Genomic DNA, 18,899 nt, shown 5'->3' with positions numbered 1-18,899 from the left:
ATTTGTGGGTTGTTGGAACGAATATTTTCATGACTTTGTGTTTGGATATTTCGAACCCCACCATGAACTAACTTATTTGGTGGTTGTTGGTTGAACGATTGTTTAAACTTTATTTTTTAGGGTATATTTAAGTTTATTTTGGGTTCTTTATTTGCTTTGCTTATGAATGCTTCACCATCTAGGCTTGTAAGAGGCATGAAAATGTCCATCTCTTAGATGAAGGTTAGGTATTCGGAAGAATCCTAAGCTATAAATACTTGTAAGTATTCAGAAGAAACGCAAGATAAGATCCTCATAAGCAATGGGTTATGGTATTTTCAAGGGGCTTTGAACCGGCCTAGGAATATTATAACTTAATCCCTTAGATCTCGGAAGAGACTAGGATAGGATTTCAACGACTAAAAAGGGTGTCTTTATCAATAGGGTAGGCTGTCCAACATCGTTGAGTGAGAGCAGATGCCTTGGCATCCTATTCTGTTAGGTTCTTTTGAACACCTTAGGAAAGCCCTGTCGAGTAAGTAAAGTCAAGATAGTTTAAATATACTTGAGAAATAAGTTTAGCAACCTTAGACCAATCCTTACCATTCATTTAATTGGAAGCTTGTCACGTGAGGATTATTTTCTTCTTATTTTATTTATCTTTTTATTTACTGTTTTTACCATTTTTCATTGCCTTGACATTTCACCATACTCAATATTAAACATCCATCATTGTCACTGCATTTCCATTTGCTACACCATCACACCATCAATCCGCATCCACCAACATACACATATTCATTGCCGTGACATTTGTATATATCAAGACTAACTATACTTAGATAATTTAGTGCGTTGATTTGGTTAGACTTTTGTAATTTCACCCAATCCCTGTGGAGACGATACTCACTCATCATTATATTACTTGAGCGATTGTGTATACTTGCACATTATTTGTGTATATTTTATAGTACTCACAACACGGGAACAATAACTCAAGGCTATAAGGGTTATCTGCCATCAAAATTGTCGAGTTCGATTCCATTCAGCTCGATGACACATCAATCACACTACTTTCCAGTTGTAGTCGAGGTTTTCAAGTCGAGAAGAGGACCTGGGTTAACCGTGCTTTAGTGACAAACAACCATTTTCAAGCAAAAGCTATCTGTCAATGAAGATTTCTCAGTTCGATTCCGATCCAAGGTCTTTAAACTGAGAAGAAGACCCAAGGGCAACGAGAAGCTACGTGCTGAATCAAATTCCGAACTACGGCTTCAATTTCATATCATTTCAAGATGAACTCGGCTTCACGACGGAGGAGTCATCCGTAACTCAATTTGACAGGGAGTTATTGAAACATCAGAGTCAATTTTCAACTCCACCAAACGAAAAGTATGTCTTTTAGTCTTTGCCCTATCCCCGTTACACGACTATGGGCAAAGAGGGCAGCTGTCAACACACATTTTCGTCCTATTAGGATTCAAACTCCTAAAAATAGGATAGAATTTTGCTAGGATTCAAACTCCTTAAAATAGGATAGAGTTCTACTATGATTTAAACTCCTAAAGATATGATCCACAAGCACTATAAATAGCCATTGTAACTCACTATTGTAAGAGACGATTTACAGACAAAATACAGAGGAAAACACGGAAAATACAAAGGCAAAGCTATTGTAAACGATTCGAAAAGGAAATAAAAGGTATCATTTTTTTATTCGTTCATTTCTCGCATGTGCACGTTATTTTTTTGAGATTTGGTTCGAATAACCCAAAACGTGGGTTGCGCCGATGACCAAAAATGGGTGGGGTTTCGAAGTTTCGAACCTAGATCTACCCCGAGGCGTGTTCATTTTTTATCCCCCTAATGTGTAATATCAACGTTAATTGTCTTTCAAATTTGCCCCAATCTTTATTTTTCTTTATATTAGTCATTTTATTTATTGTATAGATATTTTTATTTATTTATTATTTACATTATTGTCATTATATAAATATATATACGTATGTTCTTTTAAATGATTTTCAATTGATTTTTTTACACTATATATTATTATTATCTATACATATATTTTTTATTTATTTATATTCATTTGGTTATTTTTAATACTATATTTATTATTTTTATATATATACACTTTTTTTTTTAAATATTTTACTTATAAGTGTATTATTACTATATATATATATATATATATATATGTATATATATTGTAATTATCTTTATTTAGTTTTTTTTTACTTTATCATTATACATATATATGTATGTTTTAAATAGTTTATTTATAAGTCAATTATCATTATATGTATAATTTTATATTTGGTTTATATATTTATTTATTTTTTTTTTGGTTTTTTTTATATTATATTATATTTTCATATTACTATTATTATTTTTATGATTATTATTTTTCTATTTTACTCATTTATATATATATATATATATATATATATATATATATATATATATATATATTTCATTTATTTATTTATTTATTTTTCCTTTTATTTTTTTACTTATTTTTATTCTTCATTTTTTCATTTATTCATTTTTTCCCTCTGACACATCTTATGACTTTTTAAGGGTATTTTCGTCAATTAATCAGAGGTAAGTAATTCATTATCAAATTTTACCTTTTAATTTAAAATTACAATTTTCTTAATTAAGACAACGGGAAATTACGTAGTACCGAAAGAGCGGTTCAAGGGTGCTAATCCTTCCTTGACCGTAACCGACTCCCGAGCCCGACATATTTCTGGTAAGACGCAGATCAGGTAAGAAATAGAGTATCCGATCAACTCATTTATTTTTAAATAAATGATCGGTGGCGACTCCCAATCCATATTTTTCAAGTTGAAGCCCAATCCTGAGACCCAACCGAAATACGGTTGCGACACCATGTCTCCATCTCCATCTCATCTACAATTCAACTTCTAATAATGGTTTAGATTTCCACATTGAAGTTTTTTCACGCCCAACTATACATATTGAATTATAATAATGGTTTAGATTTAAATCTATTTATAAACCGAGTTCTAAAAATTTAGACTTTCACTTATCTTTATCCTTAGAATTCAAATTAAATTGGTAATTTTTAAGTGTTTCCTAAACCATCATACTTCAGGTAGATGAGTTATGTAATTCGAATTCTATTTGAAATGGATGAGTTGGTAATTTATAAATGGAGTATCTTTATCCTTATTTTGATCTACCATCCTTAATTATTTCCTATGATATTTGTTGATCAACGATTCGTATCAAGATAAAATTTGTTAAAATTATATAATTCGAATTTTATTTAAAAATTTAAGGTGTAATCCACTTATAAAATAAATGCAACTCATTTATTGAATCCTTATAGGATCGTACGTATATGATTTGATATTAATTAAAAGTAGAAAATTTAATTTAAGTAAATTTTTTATGTGAGTTTTTGTTGTATTCAATTATGTATCCCTAAAAATAGATACTATTAGGGTTAGGAGTGAGTTGATTCATCCTTAAATCACACATAATCACAACTCCTTTGTACTCACTTTTTAACATAGTAAAAACTTTTCTTCGTACACTCATAGTTTTCCCCTTTAAAATTTTTACATAAAATTTTGATGTCTCATTTTTATTTTTATTTTATGATTATTTCTAGTGTTATTATCGACAAGCATCTAGTATTACAACATCAAACTCAACCATTCTTGCTTTAGTTTCTTTAATAAGCATATTGATGCAAGAGAGGTCATCCATAGCCTCACAAGATTCAGAAAGGCTGATCATGAAGAGGAAGAGTCTAGTCATTTTCTCGATCTTGATCGAGAGGTTTTACAATATTTCTTAATGTTGGTGTAAGATGTGTGAACATGATGACTATTCACAGGATAGATGTACCTCATTGATTTAGTTAATTGTCAATTGATTTTGATTCCGACAGATCACGTGAAACCTGTTAGAGATTATGTCAAAGAATCGTAGTTTTCGGAGAGACGCAAGACTCCGAAAGTCCTATGTCTGGCGATGCTTTTTTGAGGCCTTGCACCTGAGGTGCTCTCTGAAAGTCTTGGTGTATATAGATGATACAACACACTTGAGCAGGGATGTGTACATGCACCCAGAATTCTTGCAACACTTTGATTGTAGAAGGACAATCCTCGAACAAATGATCTATTGTTTCTGCATCTAAACTACAAGTGAGACACAAGGTTTTTGAAACCAATCTCTGTTGAAAATGCATGCAATCACCGAAAGTGCCAAGCAAGTTGGAATCAATAGTCAAACAAAATTAATGCACCGAAAGTTAGCTTGGTTTTTAGTTGAATTTGGACAACAGTAAAATCATAATTTAGTCATTGTACTTTAGGGTATTTACAAGATTAGTCCTTAAGCTTCAACTATAAATACCCTAACCCATTTAGCTTCAAAATCATCCCAAATCATTCTAGCTTTCTCCCAATACTAGAGAATTTATAGAGTTTCTTGAGAGTTGTTTTCTCCTTTTTATCAAGAGATAATTGTCATTGTTTTCACCTTGGTAGATCGAGAGAAGTTGTAATTCCTATTTTCTCATAGTGAAATTCTTCTACTGTTACCCGTGGTTTTTACCCTATATTATTTAGGGGGTTTCATGTAAATTTTATGTCTTCTTTATCTTCATTTTTATTTTCTCAAATTATCAGTTGCAATTTTACTTTATCCGGTAGTCGTATTCCACAACAATTGGTATCAGAGCCAGATTAGAGTGTGTAATATCTACTTATTGTCTTTGTGGTTGCCACCAAAAGGTGGATCCTCCAACATAAGAAAGTAAGAAGTTATTACCCATTCTTTGAAGGTTCCAGAGAACTATTCACGATAATGAAATAGTAAGAGCTATCCGTAATAGAAGCTATGGCAACGAACTTTGGTATTGAAAAGTTCAATGGGAGAAATTTCTCATTGTGAAAATTGAAGATGAAGGTCACCTTGAGGAAAGAGGTTGTCTAGCAGCTATCAGTGAAAGACCGGTAGATTTCACAGATGATAACAAATGGATCGAAATGGACGGAAATGCTATAGCAAACTTTCATCTAGCATTAGCAAATGAAGTATTGTCAAACATCGAGGAGAAGAAGACAACTAAGGAGATATAGGATCATCTCACCAAACTATACGAGGCCACATTGTTGCATAATAAAATTTTCCTTAAGACGAAATTGTACACTCTCCGTATGCCAGAATCTACTTCAGTGACGGAGCACTTAAACACACTGAACACTTTCTATTCGCAGCTTACATCCTTAAGCTGTAAAATAGGAGAACAAGAACGTGATGAACTTCTACTTTAAAGTTTACCAGATTCGTATGATCAACTCATCATCAACTTGACAAACAGTAATGTCACCAGTCTAGTCTTCGATGACGTTGCAGTTGCTATTCTACAAAAAGAAAATCGGTGAAAGAGCAAGAAAGAAAAACAAGTAAATCTGCAACAAGCAGAAGCGTTGACAACGATGAGAGGGAGATCAACAGAATGTGTCCAAAGCAGCAGTCACAAATATGGTAGATCGAAATCGAGGAGCAAGGAGAATTTAAAGTGCTACAACTGTGGAAAGAAGGGACACTTGAAGAATGATTGTTGGAGTCTAAGCAAAAACTCCAATCCACAAGGCAATACATCAAACACTTCAGATAATGGAGATGCTCTATGTTGTGAAGCGTCAACCACCGTGGAAAGTAGAAACAAATTTGTAGATATATGACTCATTGATTCAGGAGTCACATGACCTCAAGAAGAGAATGACTCCGTCATTATGAACCTGTATCAGGAGGATCTGTGTATAGCAATGATCATGCCTTAGAGATCATTGGCGTGGGAACCATCAAATTGAAGATGTATGATGGAGCAATTAAAGTTGTTCGAGATGTGCGACACGTGAAAGACCTGAAGAAAAATTTATTATCCTACGGATTGTTTGATAATAATGCAAGCAAGATTGAAAAATGGAAAAGAATCATGAAGGTATTCCGTGGAGCGATTGTGGTGATGAAATGCGAAAAGATAGCAACAAACTTATACATGCTGAAGAGAGAGACTTTGCTAGAAGCGGAAGCCTCTGTTGCCTCATGTAGTTCAGATTATGCAATGTTATGGCATCAGAAACTTGGACACATGTCAGAACAAGGAATGAAAGTCCTTGTGGAGCAAATGCTACTTCTAGGCTTAACAAAGGTATCACTTACTTTGTGTGAGCATTGCATAACAAGTAAGCAGCACCGGTTGAAATTCAACACATCAAATTCTAGAGGCAAAAGTGTTCTAGAACTGGTTCACTCTGACGTATGGCAAGCACCAGTTACATCCATAGGCGGAGCAAAATATTTTGTCTCATTTATTGATGACTACTCTTGGAGATGTTGGGTGTACCCTACTAAGAAGAAGTCAAATGTGTTTTCAATTTTCAAAAACTTCAAAGCACGGGTGGAACTTGATTCTGGAAATAATATCAAGTGTTTTAGAACAGATAATGGAGGAGAATACACAAGTGAATAATTTGATGACTTTTGCAGGAAAGAAGGCATCAAAGACAGTTCACAATGCGAACACTCCTCAACAAAATGGAGTGGCAGAGCGGATGAACAGAACGTTGTAAGAAAGAACAAGAGCAATGTTGAGGGTTCTAGGCCTAGAAAAATCATTTTGGGCAGAAGCAGTCAATACAGCTGTTATTTGGTGAATCGAGCTCCATCAACTGCAATAGAGCTGAAGACACCAATGGAGATATGGACTGGTAAACCATCAGATTATTCAAACCTCCATGTATTTGAAAGTATTGTGTACATGATGTACAACTCCCAAGAAATTTCAAAGTTGGATCCAAAATTCAGGAAATACAAATTCTTGGGGTATGTTGACGGAGTAAAGGGGTATCGCTTGTGGGATCCCACTGCCCGCAAAGTGATCATTAGCATGGATGTTATCTTTGTAGAAGATAAACTACAAGGAAAAGGAGAAGATGATAGCACTAAAAAGTCATAGACTACACAGATACATGTTGTAATACCCCCAACCCGTACCCGACCCGAATACGAGTCTGATGTGTCACATTGACTTTTCAAACTTTGACTCTTGAGAAAATTCAAAGAAAATTTAAAACTTTCATTAAAATAAAAGTGGTTTATTTACATAAAGCAACCAAAATAACCAAAATCAATCAGAGCATTTTCAACTTAATCAATTAGTACATGAAAACTATATTCAAAATAACCAAACACATTTAAATTATCTACTTTCTGATCTAAAATTTTGTAAGGGAAATGTTGACCTGTCTTGCTCTTCTTCGCTTCTCTTCTCGATTCTGTACTTACGTGTGAAACAATCATACACTAAGTCTATGACTTAGTGAGGCAAATAAACATGTAATGTAACTATAACTTGTAATAATGCCGTAGCAATCACTGCTATCATATCCTATCACTCATATCATTATTCATGTAATAAATACCTAGAACACCTATACAATATATCATTAAATGTAAGAACATACACACATATACTCATCACTCATCATTTCCATCATTAGCCTTATTTTACCATCAATATTATTATCATTTATATCCCTTAACCACATCCTCTTATACCTATAATTTTAATCAACATATGACTCATTCATTCATACAATCCAAATATAATCATATATATAACATGTAATATAATTCATAGCGCAAAAGCATATAAATTACATGTAATATGGTTATTGTTATCTCTTTATTAGCCCATGTACACATGTGAGAACTATAGATATGTGAGTCTATAGAGGTTGTGCACAAATGCTGTCACCACAGCTCGTATAATTGCACCGAAGTGCCGCATAGAAATGCACTGTAGTGCCACGTAGGATTGCACCGAAGTGCCATATAAAATGTCCCTAATGACCACGTAGAAAATTCCTTAAGAATCATATACATATACAAAGGATCAAATATGTGTCTCAAAAGACATCACACATGTTCCAAGGAATACATATATGTCCCGAAGGACCGCGTAGACCCTCGACTCTTGGCATGCCAACTATACCCCTAGCTCTCATGACACATAACATGGGCATTATTATATATGTCATTTCATATTCACACATTCATAACACTTATCTCTTATCGCATGTCTGATCTCTTATAATCATGTAATTTATGTTTTGCTATTATGTCTTCATCTAAACATATATTTACATGTTCATGATCACTTAACTTATTTTCTTTCTATGGTTATCACATACAACATTAACCATTATACATGATTCGTGCCCTTATAACTTATTTTACATATTCACACAACTCATAAGGTTCATATATAGTTACATATTTTGTTTTCATATAACCCATATCATATAAATTCACACCTCATAACATATAATATGAACAAAGCATATACACATAATACAATCCTTAATCATGCTTCTATTCATGCAAACATAAAATATTGGAAACAGACTTATCACAAGTCTAATTTTCATATAATAATATGCACAACCTAATAATATGCACTCACCTTGGCCTCACTAAGTTTCAATCCCCTTTTTATGATTTCCTCTTTTTTTTCGAATCTTAACTTGATACTCGTTCCAGAACTTGTTCATGTTCAATATCTACATAATCATACATTGATACATATCAATATTTAATTGATATACTCTAATCTATCATTTCTTATACCAAAAGAAATGTATATTTCAATTTCCCCTTGAAGTGCATCGATGCATTCTACAGTGCATCGATGCATTCTTTAACATGTGCATCGATGCACTACCCATGCATCGATACACCAATCACCTTCGATGTTTTCATTTTAAGGGGGGTGCATCGATGCACTCCTTATGCATCGATGCACTAATTGCATTCGACGTTTTCATTTTTAATGGGTGCATCGATGCACTTCCTGTGCATCGATACACACTGAACAGTCTCTGGAAATTTACCCTTGATGCATCGGTGCAAATTGAATGTGCATCAATGCACATTGCCTAGAATTCATTTTTAAGCCCGAAAATCTACTTAATTCAACTCAAATGCTTCATCTTTCATCCCCTTTCATGTTCTCAACTCATATACACATGTTTAAACTCATTTATGTTCATTTACCTCTTCTTGAACCTTATTATTCTCTCCTCTTTATTAACTTCCAGAATCGTACCAGATTTTCAACATGTTTTAAAACTTATTTTATCACTTCATATCTCTTAATTTAACCATTGACAAGTCAAATTCAACTTAAAAATTTATTAACTCCTTCTATTTCACTAATTCACTTAAAAACTCTTCATATTTAATCCTTCATAACTCATCCATTTTGAAGTTTCAACCTACTTTAATCTCTAAATAATCTTTCTTAGCACCCCAAGAATCAAAACTAAGCTTAAAACTCAAGAATTAACCAACTGAAATTAAACTTACCTTTGCCATGGAGCTTACGGGAAGAGAAGAGGAATGAGATAACCCAAGCTCCAGACTTTTCTTTTCTTCTCACCCTTTCCACGTGTTTTATAAACTTAAAAGAAAGATAAAAATCTTTCTGGTTAAATGACCATTTTACCCTTTATTTCCTTTAATAATTACTAAATAACCTTCATTATATATTTCCAATAATCATTGAACTATTTTATTCTTCTACTTTAGTCACCAAATTCTAAAACTTTACAATTTAGTCACTAACCCGTTATTGCGGATGTTACACATGTGGAAAATGAGTTTGAACAAGGAGATTCTTCTGAAGCAGAACCAGCATATGATGAGCAAGAACCATAGAGTTCTGAAGCTCCAACAACTCGCCAATTAAATCGTGTGAGAAGACGTCCCAATTGGTACTTAGATTATGTTATATAAGGTAATATTGCATATTGCCTTTTAACAGAGGACGGTGAGCCATCAACATTCTAGGAGGCAATAAACAGCTCAGATGCTTTACTATGGATGATGGCGATGCAAGAAGAAATTGAAGCCCTTCATAAAAATAATACATGAGACTTTGTGCCACTACAACAAGGAATGAAGCTGTTTGGTAACAAATGGGTCTTCAAAATCAAGCGAAATGGTGATGATCAAGTGGAGAGGTATCATGCAAGAATGGTGGTTAAAGGATATGCTCAAAAAGAATGTATTGATTTCAATGAAATCTTTTCTCCAGTGGTTCGACTAACAACAATTTGAGTAGTCTTGGCAATGTGTGCTACATTGAACTTACATCTAGAGTAGCTAGATGTTAAAACAGTTTTTCTTCATGAAAATCTTGAAGAAAAGATTTACATGCTCCAGCCTAAAGATTTTGAAGAAAACGAAAAGAAGAACTTGGTTTGCAGGTTGAACAAATCTTTGTACAGTCTAAAGCAGGCGCTGAGGTGTTGGTATAAGAGATTTGATTCCTTCATTATGTTCCTTGGATACAACAGACTTAATGTAGACCCTTGTGCTTATTTCAAGAGGTTTGGTGATAATGATTTTGTTATATTACTGTTGTATGTGGATGACATGTTGATTGCAAGACCCAACAAAGATCATATTGAAGAATTGAAGGCACAACTGGATAGGGAATTTGAAATGAAGGACTTGGGATCAGCAAACAAGATTCTAGGGATGCAAATTCACCGAGACAAAAGTAATAGGAAGATTTGGCTTTCACAAAATAATTACTTGAAAAAGATCTTGTCACGATTCAACATGCAATATTGTAAGCCAATTTCTTCCCCTCTTTCTATTAACTTCAAATTATCCTCTAGTATGAGTCCTAGCAGTGAAGAAGAGAGGATGGAAATGTCTCGAGTGTCGTATGCATCGGCAGTGGGAAGTTTAATGTTCGCTATGATATGCATAAGACCAGACATTGCACAAGCAGTGGGAGTGGTTAGTCGATACACGGCGAATCCAGGCAAAGAGCATTGGAATATAGTAAAGAGGATCCTGAGATACATTAAAGGGACCTCAAATGTTGCATTATGTTACAGAGGATCAAACTTACTAATCAATGGGTATGTAGATTCTGATTATGCAGGGGATTTGGATAAAAGTAAATCTATTACAGGATATGTATTCAAAATTACTGGTGAAGTTGTAAACTGGGTTTCAAAATTGCAGTTAGTTGTGGTTACATTCACAACAGAAGCATAATATATAGCAACTACACAAGCCAGTAAAGAAGCAATTTGGTTGAAGATGCTATTGAAGGAGCTTGGACACAATCAAGAGTATGTCTCTCTATTTTGTGACAGTTAAAGCGCCTTACATCTAGCAAGGAATCCAGCATTTCCTTCAAGAAAAAAACACATACGAGTTCAGTACCATTTCATTCGTGAAAAGGTGGAAGAAGGGCCGGTAGATATGCAGAAGATCCATACCAAAGACAACATAGCAGATTTCATGACGAAGGCGATCAATGCTGATAAATTTACTTGGTGTCGATCCTCTTGTGGCCTGTCAGAGACGTAAACAACATGAAGGTACAAGGTAGAAAGAATGATGTAAAGATATGATTGTTCCAATCAAATCTTCAAGTGGGAGATTGTTGAAAAATCCAAACAATATTTCGGTGGAAAGCATGCAAGCACATGCAATTTTAGTAGAGATGCACTTTCGGTGCAAGTGGCAGCAAATGACAACAAAAATGTTGAATTTTGAAAATGGTACAATCTCACATTTAGTCATTTTAATTTAGGGTATTTACAAATTAATCCTTAAGCTTCAACTATAAATACCCTAGCTCATTTAGCTTCAAAATCATCCCAATGCATTCTAGCTTTCTTCCAATACTAGAGAGAATTTAAAGAGTTTCTTGAGAGTTGTTTTCTCCTATTTATCAATAGAGAATTTAGAGAGTTTCTTTAGAGTTGTTTTCTCCCAATCAAATCTTCAAGTGGGAGATTGTTGAAAATGCATGCAATCACCGAAAGTGCCAAACAAGTTGGCATCAATAGTCAAACAAAATTAATGCATCGAAAGTTAGCTTGGTTTTTAGTTGAATTTGGACAATGGTAAAATCACAATTTAGTCATTGTACTTTAGGGTATTTACAAGATTAGTCTTTAAGCTTCAACTATAAATGCACTAACTCATTTAACTTCAAAATCATCCCAAATCATTCTAATTTTCTCCCAATACTAGAGAATTTAGAGAGTTTCTTGAGAGTTGTTTTCTCCTTTTTATCAAGAGAGAATTGTCATTGTTTTCTCCTTGGTAGATCGAGAGAAGTTGTAATTCATATTTTCTCATAGTGAAATTCTTCTACCGTTACCCGTGATTTTTGTCCTATATTATTTAGGGGTTTTCCACGTAAATTTTGTGTCTTCTTTATCTTCATTTTTATTTTCTCAAATTATCAGTTGCGATTTTGCTATATCTGATAGCCGTATTCCGCAACAATCTCTTGTACTGTAAATTAGTTTTTCTGTGCTCCAGACCAGTTCATCCTCAACCTCTATAAACTTGATTCGTTTTACATATGGGATTTGGTTTATCTCATTGTTAACCATATTCTTCAAACTGTTGTTTTGTCTGTAAATATCAACTGTGTCATGAAAGGTGTGGTAATGTGTTATTAAGTAGCTTAAATGTGTTGCAAAAACTAACAAATAATGCAAGCCCTGTGCTTAAATTTATTAGCAATCGAATACCTGCAGCTACTACTAGTTTTAACCATTTTCTTCAAACTGTGTAAAAACCTATAATGGTTAAGGGCCATCTAAAATTTGGTACAGTAGGTTATCTGATTACTAGACATTTCATCCATTTCTTTCAATCATGGGATGACCAAAAACATATGTATGAACAAAATAATTACCCGAGAAAGAAAAAATGGCCATCAGCTGTTTCAGCTTCTCTTGACCTGATTCCCCTCCCGGTAAAAGGTCGATTCGAGTCCGAATAATGGAAAACTACTGTTGTAATGGCTGGTTATCCCCCTGGGTAGATGGAGTTGATTTGGAAATGGCCAAATCAACGTCGTCTTCGGAATCTAACTCGAAAGTTTTTATTTCTTTCGGAAGTGATGAACATTGCTTAGCATCAAGCAGCTTCACTTTTTGAGCTTTTATATACTCAGAGCTGGCGGAAACAAGCAGATGTTTGTCAAACCTGCAAACCTCCTTATGAGAAGAACATGGCTGAGTACTAATCCTGTTCATATGCTCCGGATTTTCTGTCACGGCTATATAATTAACCTTATCCGAATCATTGCGGTTTATTCTGATAGCTTGTGAATCATTCTGGAATGAGAGATTGTTTTTACAGAAGGGAAGATTCTCTGAAAGAGATGAATTTGACCATAACTGAACCACATCAGCATCCTGATGTTGATGAATGGCATTAGTGTTCTTTCCTGTAGATGACTCAACTTTAAGTCCAGGAATTTCTGAATGCAAACTACCATTCAATAACAGGGGTGGAGAAAGATCAGAAGTAACAGACTCATTTACAGGTACAGACTGAATTTGTTCCTTCAGACAATGCTCAACAGCACCTTTCGTCGATTTCTGTTCATCCTTCCACTGAGTTCCTGAAGTTCTAAGACACGACGGGTGTACGGAAACCCTGCACAAATGGAACCCTTTATGGTCACTGTTATAAAGCACTTGCAAAGATGATTACACATACAACGAAAGCAATAGCAATTTCTCTCGAAGTACTTATCTTTATGCAGGGAAAAGTGCAGAACAAAGATTATTCAAATGCACGTCTTACTTGGTCCCATAAACTCACAAAGGATGCATACCATCTATACCCTCTTTAATCAGTTTACTATACCATAATATTTTTTGAAAATAACAAGGGGTCAGTATCCATAAATGATCAGTACATATTCTCTCTTAACCCCCTTGAATAGAGATTAATTAGGGTTTTATTCTTGTAGAATAAGAAACTAAAATTAAGGCACTCTAGATATTCGAATTGCAGGTTACAAATCTTATCCATTGCTGCGAAGTAAATCAAGTCTTTGAACAAGAGAAAGGAAGAGCAAAATTGGGTTTAAGTGCCAGAATTTATTGAGGGGAGAAAAAGTTACCTGCTATACAAAAGCATATACGATCCCTGAGAAAGTACCTCTTCGAGTTCAACTCTCATGACCTGGGAAACGAGGCAGAAAAAAACGAGATTAAAATTGAAAAAAATCTTTCTTGCTGTCAACCCCAGTTGGTAATGATGATTGAAGGTGGATGTTTAAAGCCATGAGAGAGTGAATACCTTACAGTCATCAATTCTATACCAGTTTCCACTGAAATCTTTGGTATAGCAGATGTAATGACCAAAAAAGGAGGCATTCAGCATATCCACATGGACAACAATTGCATAAAGTTTGTATACATTGGTATCATCTCCATCTTCACTCATATAATTGGTAAGATTTAATGTCTCAGGAAAGCTGACTCTTTTGTTGAGTTTTCCAAACCGGCCGCTCTGCAAAGATTGTCAATAGATTCAGACCAGAAAATGGAAACAACAGCAAGCATCAACTGGCACAGCAAACAAATAACACTTGCATGATGTAGGTTAGACCTGAAATCTTTTTAAGGCAATTGTAAGAATGTTAGGAGCCCATCGCATAGTAAGCCGCTTCCATGCCTTGACATAGTCATTGCAACTAAAAAGAATAAACACCATAGTTAAACCAATCAGTTGCACATCAATGTACTGTACAAACATATAGGATAAACTACACCTTAGTACCCAACTATTACTTTTGTTCCATTTTAGTCACCCAACAATTATTTTTGGTTACATTTTGGTCATCTACCGTTAAAAAATTAACAGAACTATTGATGTGACATTTTTAAAAAAATCAATGATGACATGGCATTACTTTATGATGACATGCCAACAGCACCGTTAATTTTTTAATGGGGTGACCAAAATGAAATCAAAATATAATGTTAGATATGATTTTGAAACAAAAAATAGCTTGGTAACCAAAATGGAACAAAAGTGATATTTGGGGTACTAAACTTGTAGTTTACACAAACATATGTCCTGATTTTTTTTAATAGTATGTGGTGATTAGAATGTAATATTAATTCAAAATCTTTCCTAACTATTGACAACGCAAACCACCCTAACTACACTTTATATAGATGTTGAGGAGAAGCAATCATACCTATCACATTTGTACATATTTTCCCCATGAAGCCACTCTTTAACGGTGAATTGTTCAAGGCATTCCTCCAGTGATGAAGTATCTCCATTAATTTCAACAGTTAAGTCCATCATATTTTCATATTGATTTGAAACCTTATTGCAATTTGAACAAATCACCTACAAGGTTTTAACATGATGATAAAGCAATAGAAATCAGAGTACAAAACTTATACATAAAGAAACGCCAAGCAATGTGATTTATATAAAGGATTAAGGTAACATCAACTGAAATAGCTTTTAATGGTAACATGGTCAAACTATGAATAAATACTCAGTAAAGGAGCAACACAATAAGAAGCAAATTGAAGAACACAATGTTACTGAACATTGGTTGCTAACCGAATCCGCAGATGAATAACCAAAGTTCAGTAGAAAAATGGGTAAAGTACACAAATGGTCCCCAACTATAGGATGTTACTTTGTTGGTTCTCCCAACCATTAAAAGTTACAAAATGATCCCTCAATCAAATTATATGGCATTACTTTGTTGAGTTATTCGACTATTAAAAGTTACAAAATTGTCACCTGATCATTCATATGTTCCAAACTCATCATTTTCTTTAAAAAATTGGCGGCGGTTTGAACTTGACGTCAACATGTTGATCGAGATGTGATAAAATCTGATTATAGAATCGTTTGACTTGTATTTTGTGGATCAACTCTTCGTTTACATTATGTCGTTGAGTCAATGCTTGTAACATTATGACATCGAGCCATTACTTGAAAGCAACGATAGTGTTAATAAACATTATTAAAATATGATTTTATCATATCTTAGTCAGCAAGTTAACGGTCAGCTCAAACGATTGTCAAGTTTTTAACGAAAAATGACAAGTTTGGAATATACAAACAATCAAGTGACCATTTTGTAACTTTTAATAGTAAAAGGATATTCAACAAAACAAAACCCTATAATCAATGTACCATTTTATAAATTTTAATAGTCGAGAGACTCAACAAAGCAACACCCTATAGTTGAGGGACCATTTGTGTACTTCACCCAAGGAAAAATGGGATAATCACCTGAGACTGCAGATGACCACCGTATATATGCTGAATAAGGGTTGTCTCTTGAGAGCTATGATCTACAGACTTTTCCCCACCAAATTCATCAAGGCAGACCGATTGCATTGTATCAATCGCAAACCTGAAAAAAAGATAAAAGTCGATGAATAATTACAAATACATGTAGAAATCAACAATGAAAAGAAAATTCAATGAAATATGAGAGATGCTAACCTCATGAATTCGTGAGCATCCTCCTGTTTTCCATAACCAATATTACCTCCAATATTAGGCAGGCGTGAGAGAATATTAATTGGTGAAAATGGATTCTGAGTCTGGCTTGATCTTTGGACTAGAGTTTGAAGCTCACACAGAAAACACCAATCATTTCGTCTGCCTGCAAAACATGAATAACAATAAAGGTCAGATGTTCAAGGAGCTTGAGTGTAGCAGTTTTAGCTTCAAATTTTACGTTCTTTCCGATGCCCTTCCTCCAACAAGTACGCAACAAGTGGCCGGGTAGATACAAGACATTGCAGAACTACATTGGCAAAGCAACTGCGCCAAAAAGGACAAAATTAAGAAACATAAACTTATCCAGTCTAACAAAAACAAATACAAGCATGGTACCTATTCCCACAATTTAAGAGTCCACACGGAGGGAATCCTGGTTTCTCCCAGTTGAAAAGTTTTACAAACTCATTATATGGGAAAAGAACCTGTGCAAATATATATATATATATATATATATATATATGAGTTATAAATTTACTTGTTGTATTGGTTTTCAAAAGTTTCAAACCATTAACCTTTCTTGGCTTCTTGCTCATCTTAGAGGTTCCACAGGCAGGAACCAAAGCAACTCTGGAAAATGGTTTTGTGTTTGCAGTTGCTGCTGAATTTATTACTTTACACTTTGTCTTATGCCCATCTTTCCAGTGCACCTGCTGGCAAGTTGTATAATTGACTTATAAATCAGAAAACACCAAATAATTTATTATCTGTTGTTTATATAAAATTCATACAAAAACAATTTTTTAACTTATAAATCAGAAAATACAAAAATAAATATTATAACTTTTTTAATCAATTAAAAATAATAAAACTTGCAACTTAAACATATATGAACATTAACAGAAAAAATAATATCAATCCTAAGCAATTAACCTTACCTCGATGTAAATAAAATAAAATAAAAATCAGATCACCAGTAAAACGGGTACAGAGAGTTTTAAAGAAATTAAAATAATTATCTCTTCGTCCCACTAAATTTATACATTTTGAATTTTAAAATTATCTCAGTCAAAATATCCTATTAAAAAAATTATCTCAATCAAAATATCCTATTAAAAAATTAACAAATAATAAAATTTATACTCCAATTTTTTTTAACTTCTATCATATTGTTCCATCAAAATAAATTTATCAATCAATTTTTTAGAATAATTATATATTTTTTCATTTTATATGACTTGACATGAGGTTAAGTACTTAATCAACAATGAACACAAATAACAAGATGAATAGAGTAATAATTGTCATTTTGTTATATCAAAAGTAAAAGAAAACTTCAGTTATATCAATAATCTTTAGAATATATGATTAAAATTTCTTAAATTAAGATCTAGGAAGCAAAATTTTTTTCCTTCCAAACAAAATTTGTTAAAAAAAAAATACTTCGATTATAACCAGTTACACAATTAAAAAAATTAAATAACAGACCATTATTATTATTATTGTTCTATTATAAAAAAAATTAAAAAAGTAACAACTCGTTATAGTAATTAAAATTATTAAATTTTACAATAAGTTGTGGATATTTAAAAAAAAATACTACTACTACCATAATTAGATACAATATAACCTAAAATATGATCATAACCATAATTTAAATATATGGTTATATAACCCATGGCGGATGCAGCTTGTAAGAATACTGAAAAACAGCAATAACCGTCGCAAAATGCAAACAAGGAAGAAGAGGATCGCAAGAAACAAAATGTTTTAGATAAGAAAAAAAAAAGGCGTCACCTACCAATAACGAACAGATTTACAACGCGAACACTTCTTGGGGGCGGGATTGGAGCAAACGGCGCAGGCAGAGACATCGTTGTCGATGGGGAAGGAAGGCATTGTTAGTCCGCGATCGAAACCGGCGTCGACTTCCAAGTATTTCGAGGCCGTGTTCTTGATCAGATGAAGAGCCCCCAAAGCGAGAACAAAAAGCGCGAATATGAATTGCATGAACCAATTCGAATCCAACGTTGTTCTACCGACATGCATCTACGCCGATCCTAGGGTTCTTCTTCATCGATTTTTTTTCAACAATCAAACTATTTACCAACTCGTGATTTTCATATTGAATTTACTCTCACTCTAAAACCCAAAATTCATACAAAATTAGCAAAACCTTTGTTTTAAAAGAATAAGAAATGATTTCTAGAACAGAAGTGGCGTGAGAGCATTTTGTGTTTATACCTTATGGAAGGAATTGCTAAAGGAGAAGCTCTTTACTTATGCCTACTTCCACGCCGTTTTTGAAGCTCTTGACAGTTGAGACGTTCACTTCTATAAGTAGAGTTTCGGATCAGGAACGTTGAAATAGTAAATATATATATATTTTAGGTTAAATTATATATTAAGTCATTAAACTTTAGGTTTTATATCAATTTTAATATTTAAAAATGCTTCAATGTAAGCATTGAATTTTAATTTTGGGTTCAAATAAAGTATTAAATCGTTTAATTTGATATGATGATATGACAGTTTTGATT

General features: G+C 33.5%; 1 protein-coding gene across 1 annotated transcript; it reads right to left on the bottom strand.

Annotated features, from left to right (window-relative positions):
- Window positions 1–12,866: 12,866 nt before the first annotated feature.
- LOC120150183 (ubiquitin carboxyl-terminal hydrolase 18-like) lies at window positions 12,867–18,408 on the bottom strand. The gene is made up of 11 exons (XM_039162886.1): window positions 18,172–18,408; window positions 16,935–17,069; window positions 16,756–16,844; window positions 16,598–16,683; window positions 16,360–16,522; window positions 16,144–16,267; window positions 15,080–15,237; window positions 14,485–14,569; window positions 14,173–14,385; window positions 13,994–14,055; window positions 12,867–13,521 (listed from the first exon to the last, which is right to left on the bottom strand). Exons 1-11 carry the CDS (start codon window positions 18,406–18,408, stop codon window positions 12,867–12,869), a joined length of 2,007 nt encoding a protein of 668 aa, XP_039018817.1.
- Between the last annotated feature and the right edge of the window lie 491 nt (window positions 18,409–18,899).

Source organism: Hibiscus syriacus, unplaced genomic scaffold, assembly GCF_006381635.1.
Source record: "Hibiscus syriacus cultivar Baekdansim isolate YM2019G1 unplaced genomic scaffold, ASM638163v2 tig00111016_pilon, whole genome shotgun sequence".
Lineage (NCBI taxonomy): Eukaryota > Viridiplantae > Streptophyta > Magnoliopsida > Malvales > Malvaceae > Hibiscus > Hibiscus syriacus.
The sequence above is the reverse complement of the archived record's forward strand: the minus strand, read 5'-3'. Positions and strand labels throughout refer to the sequence as shown.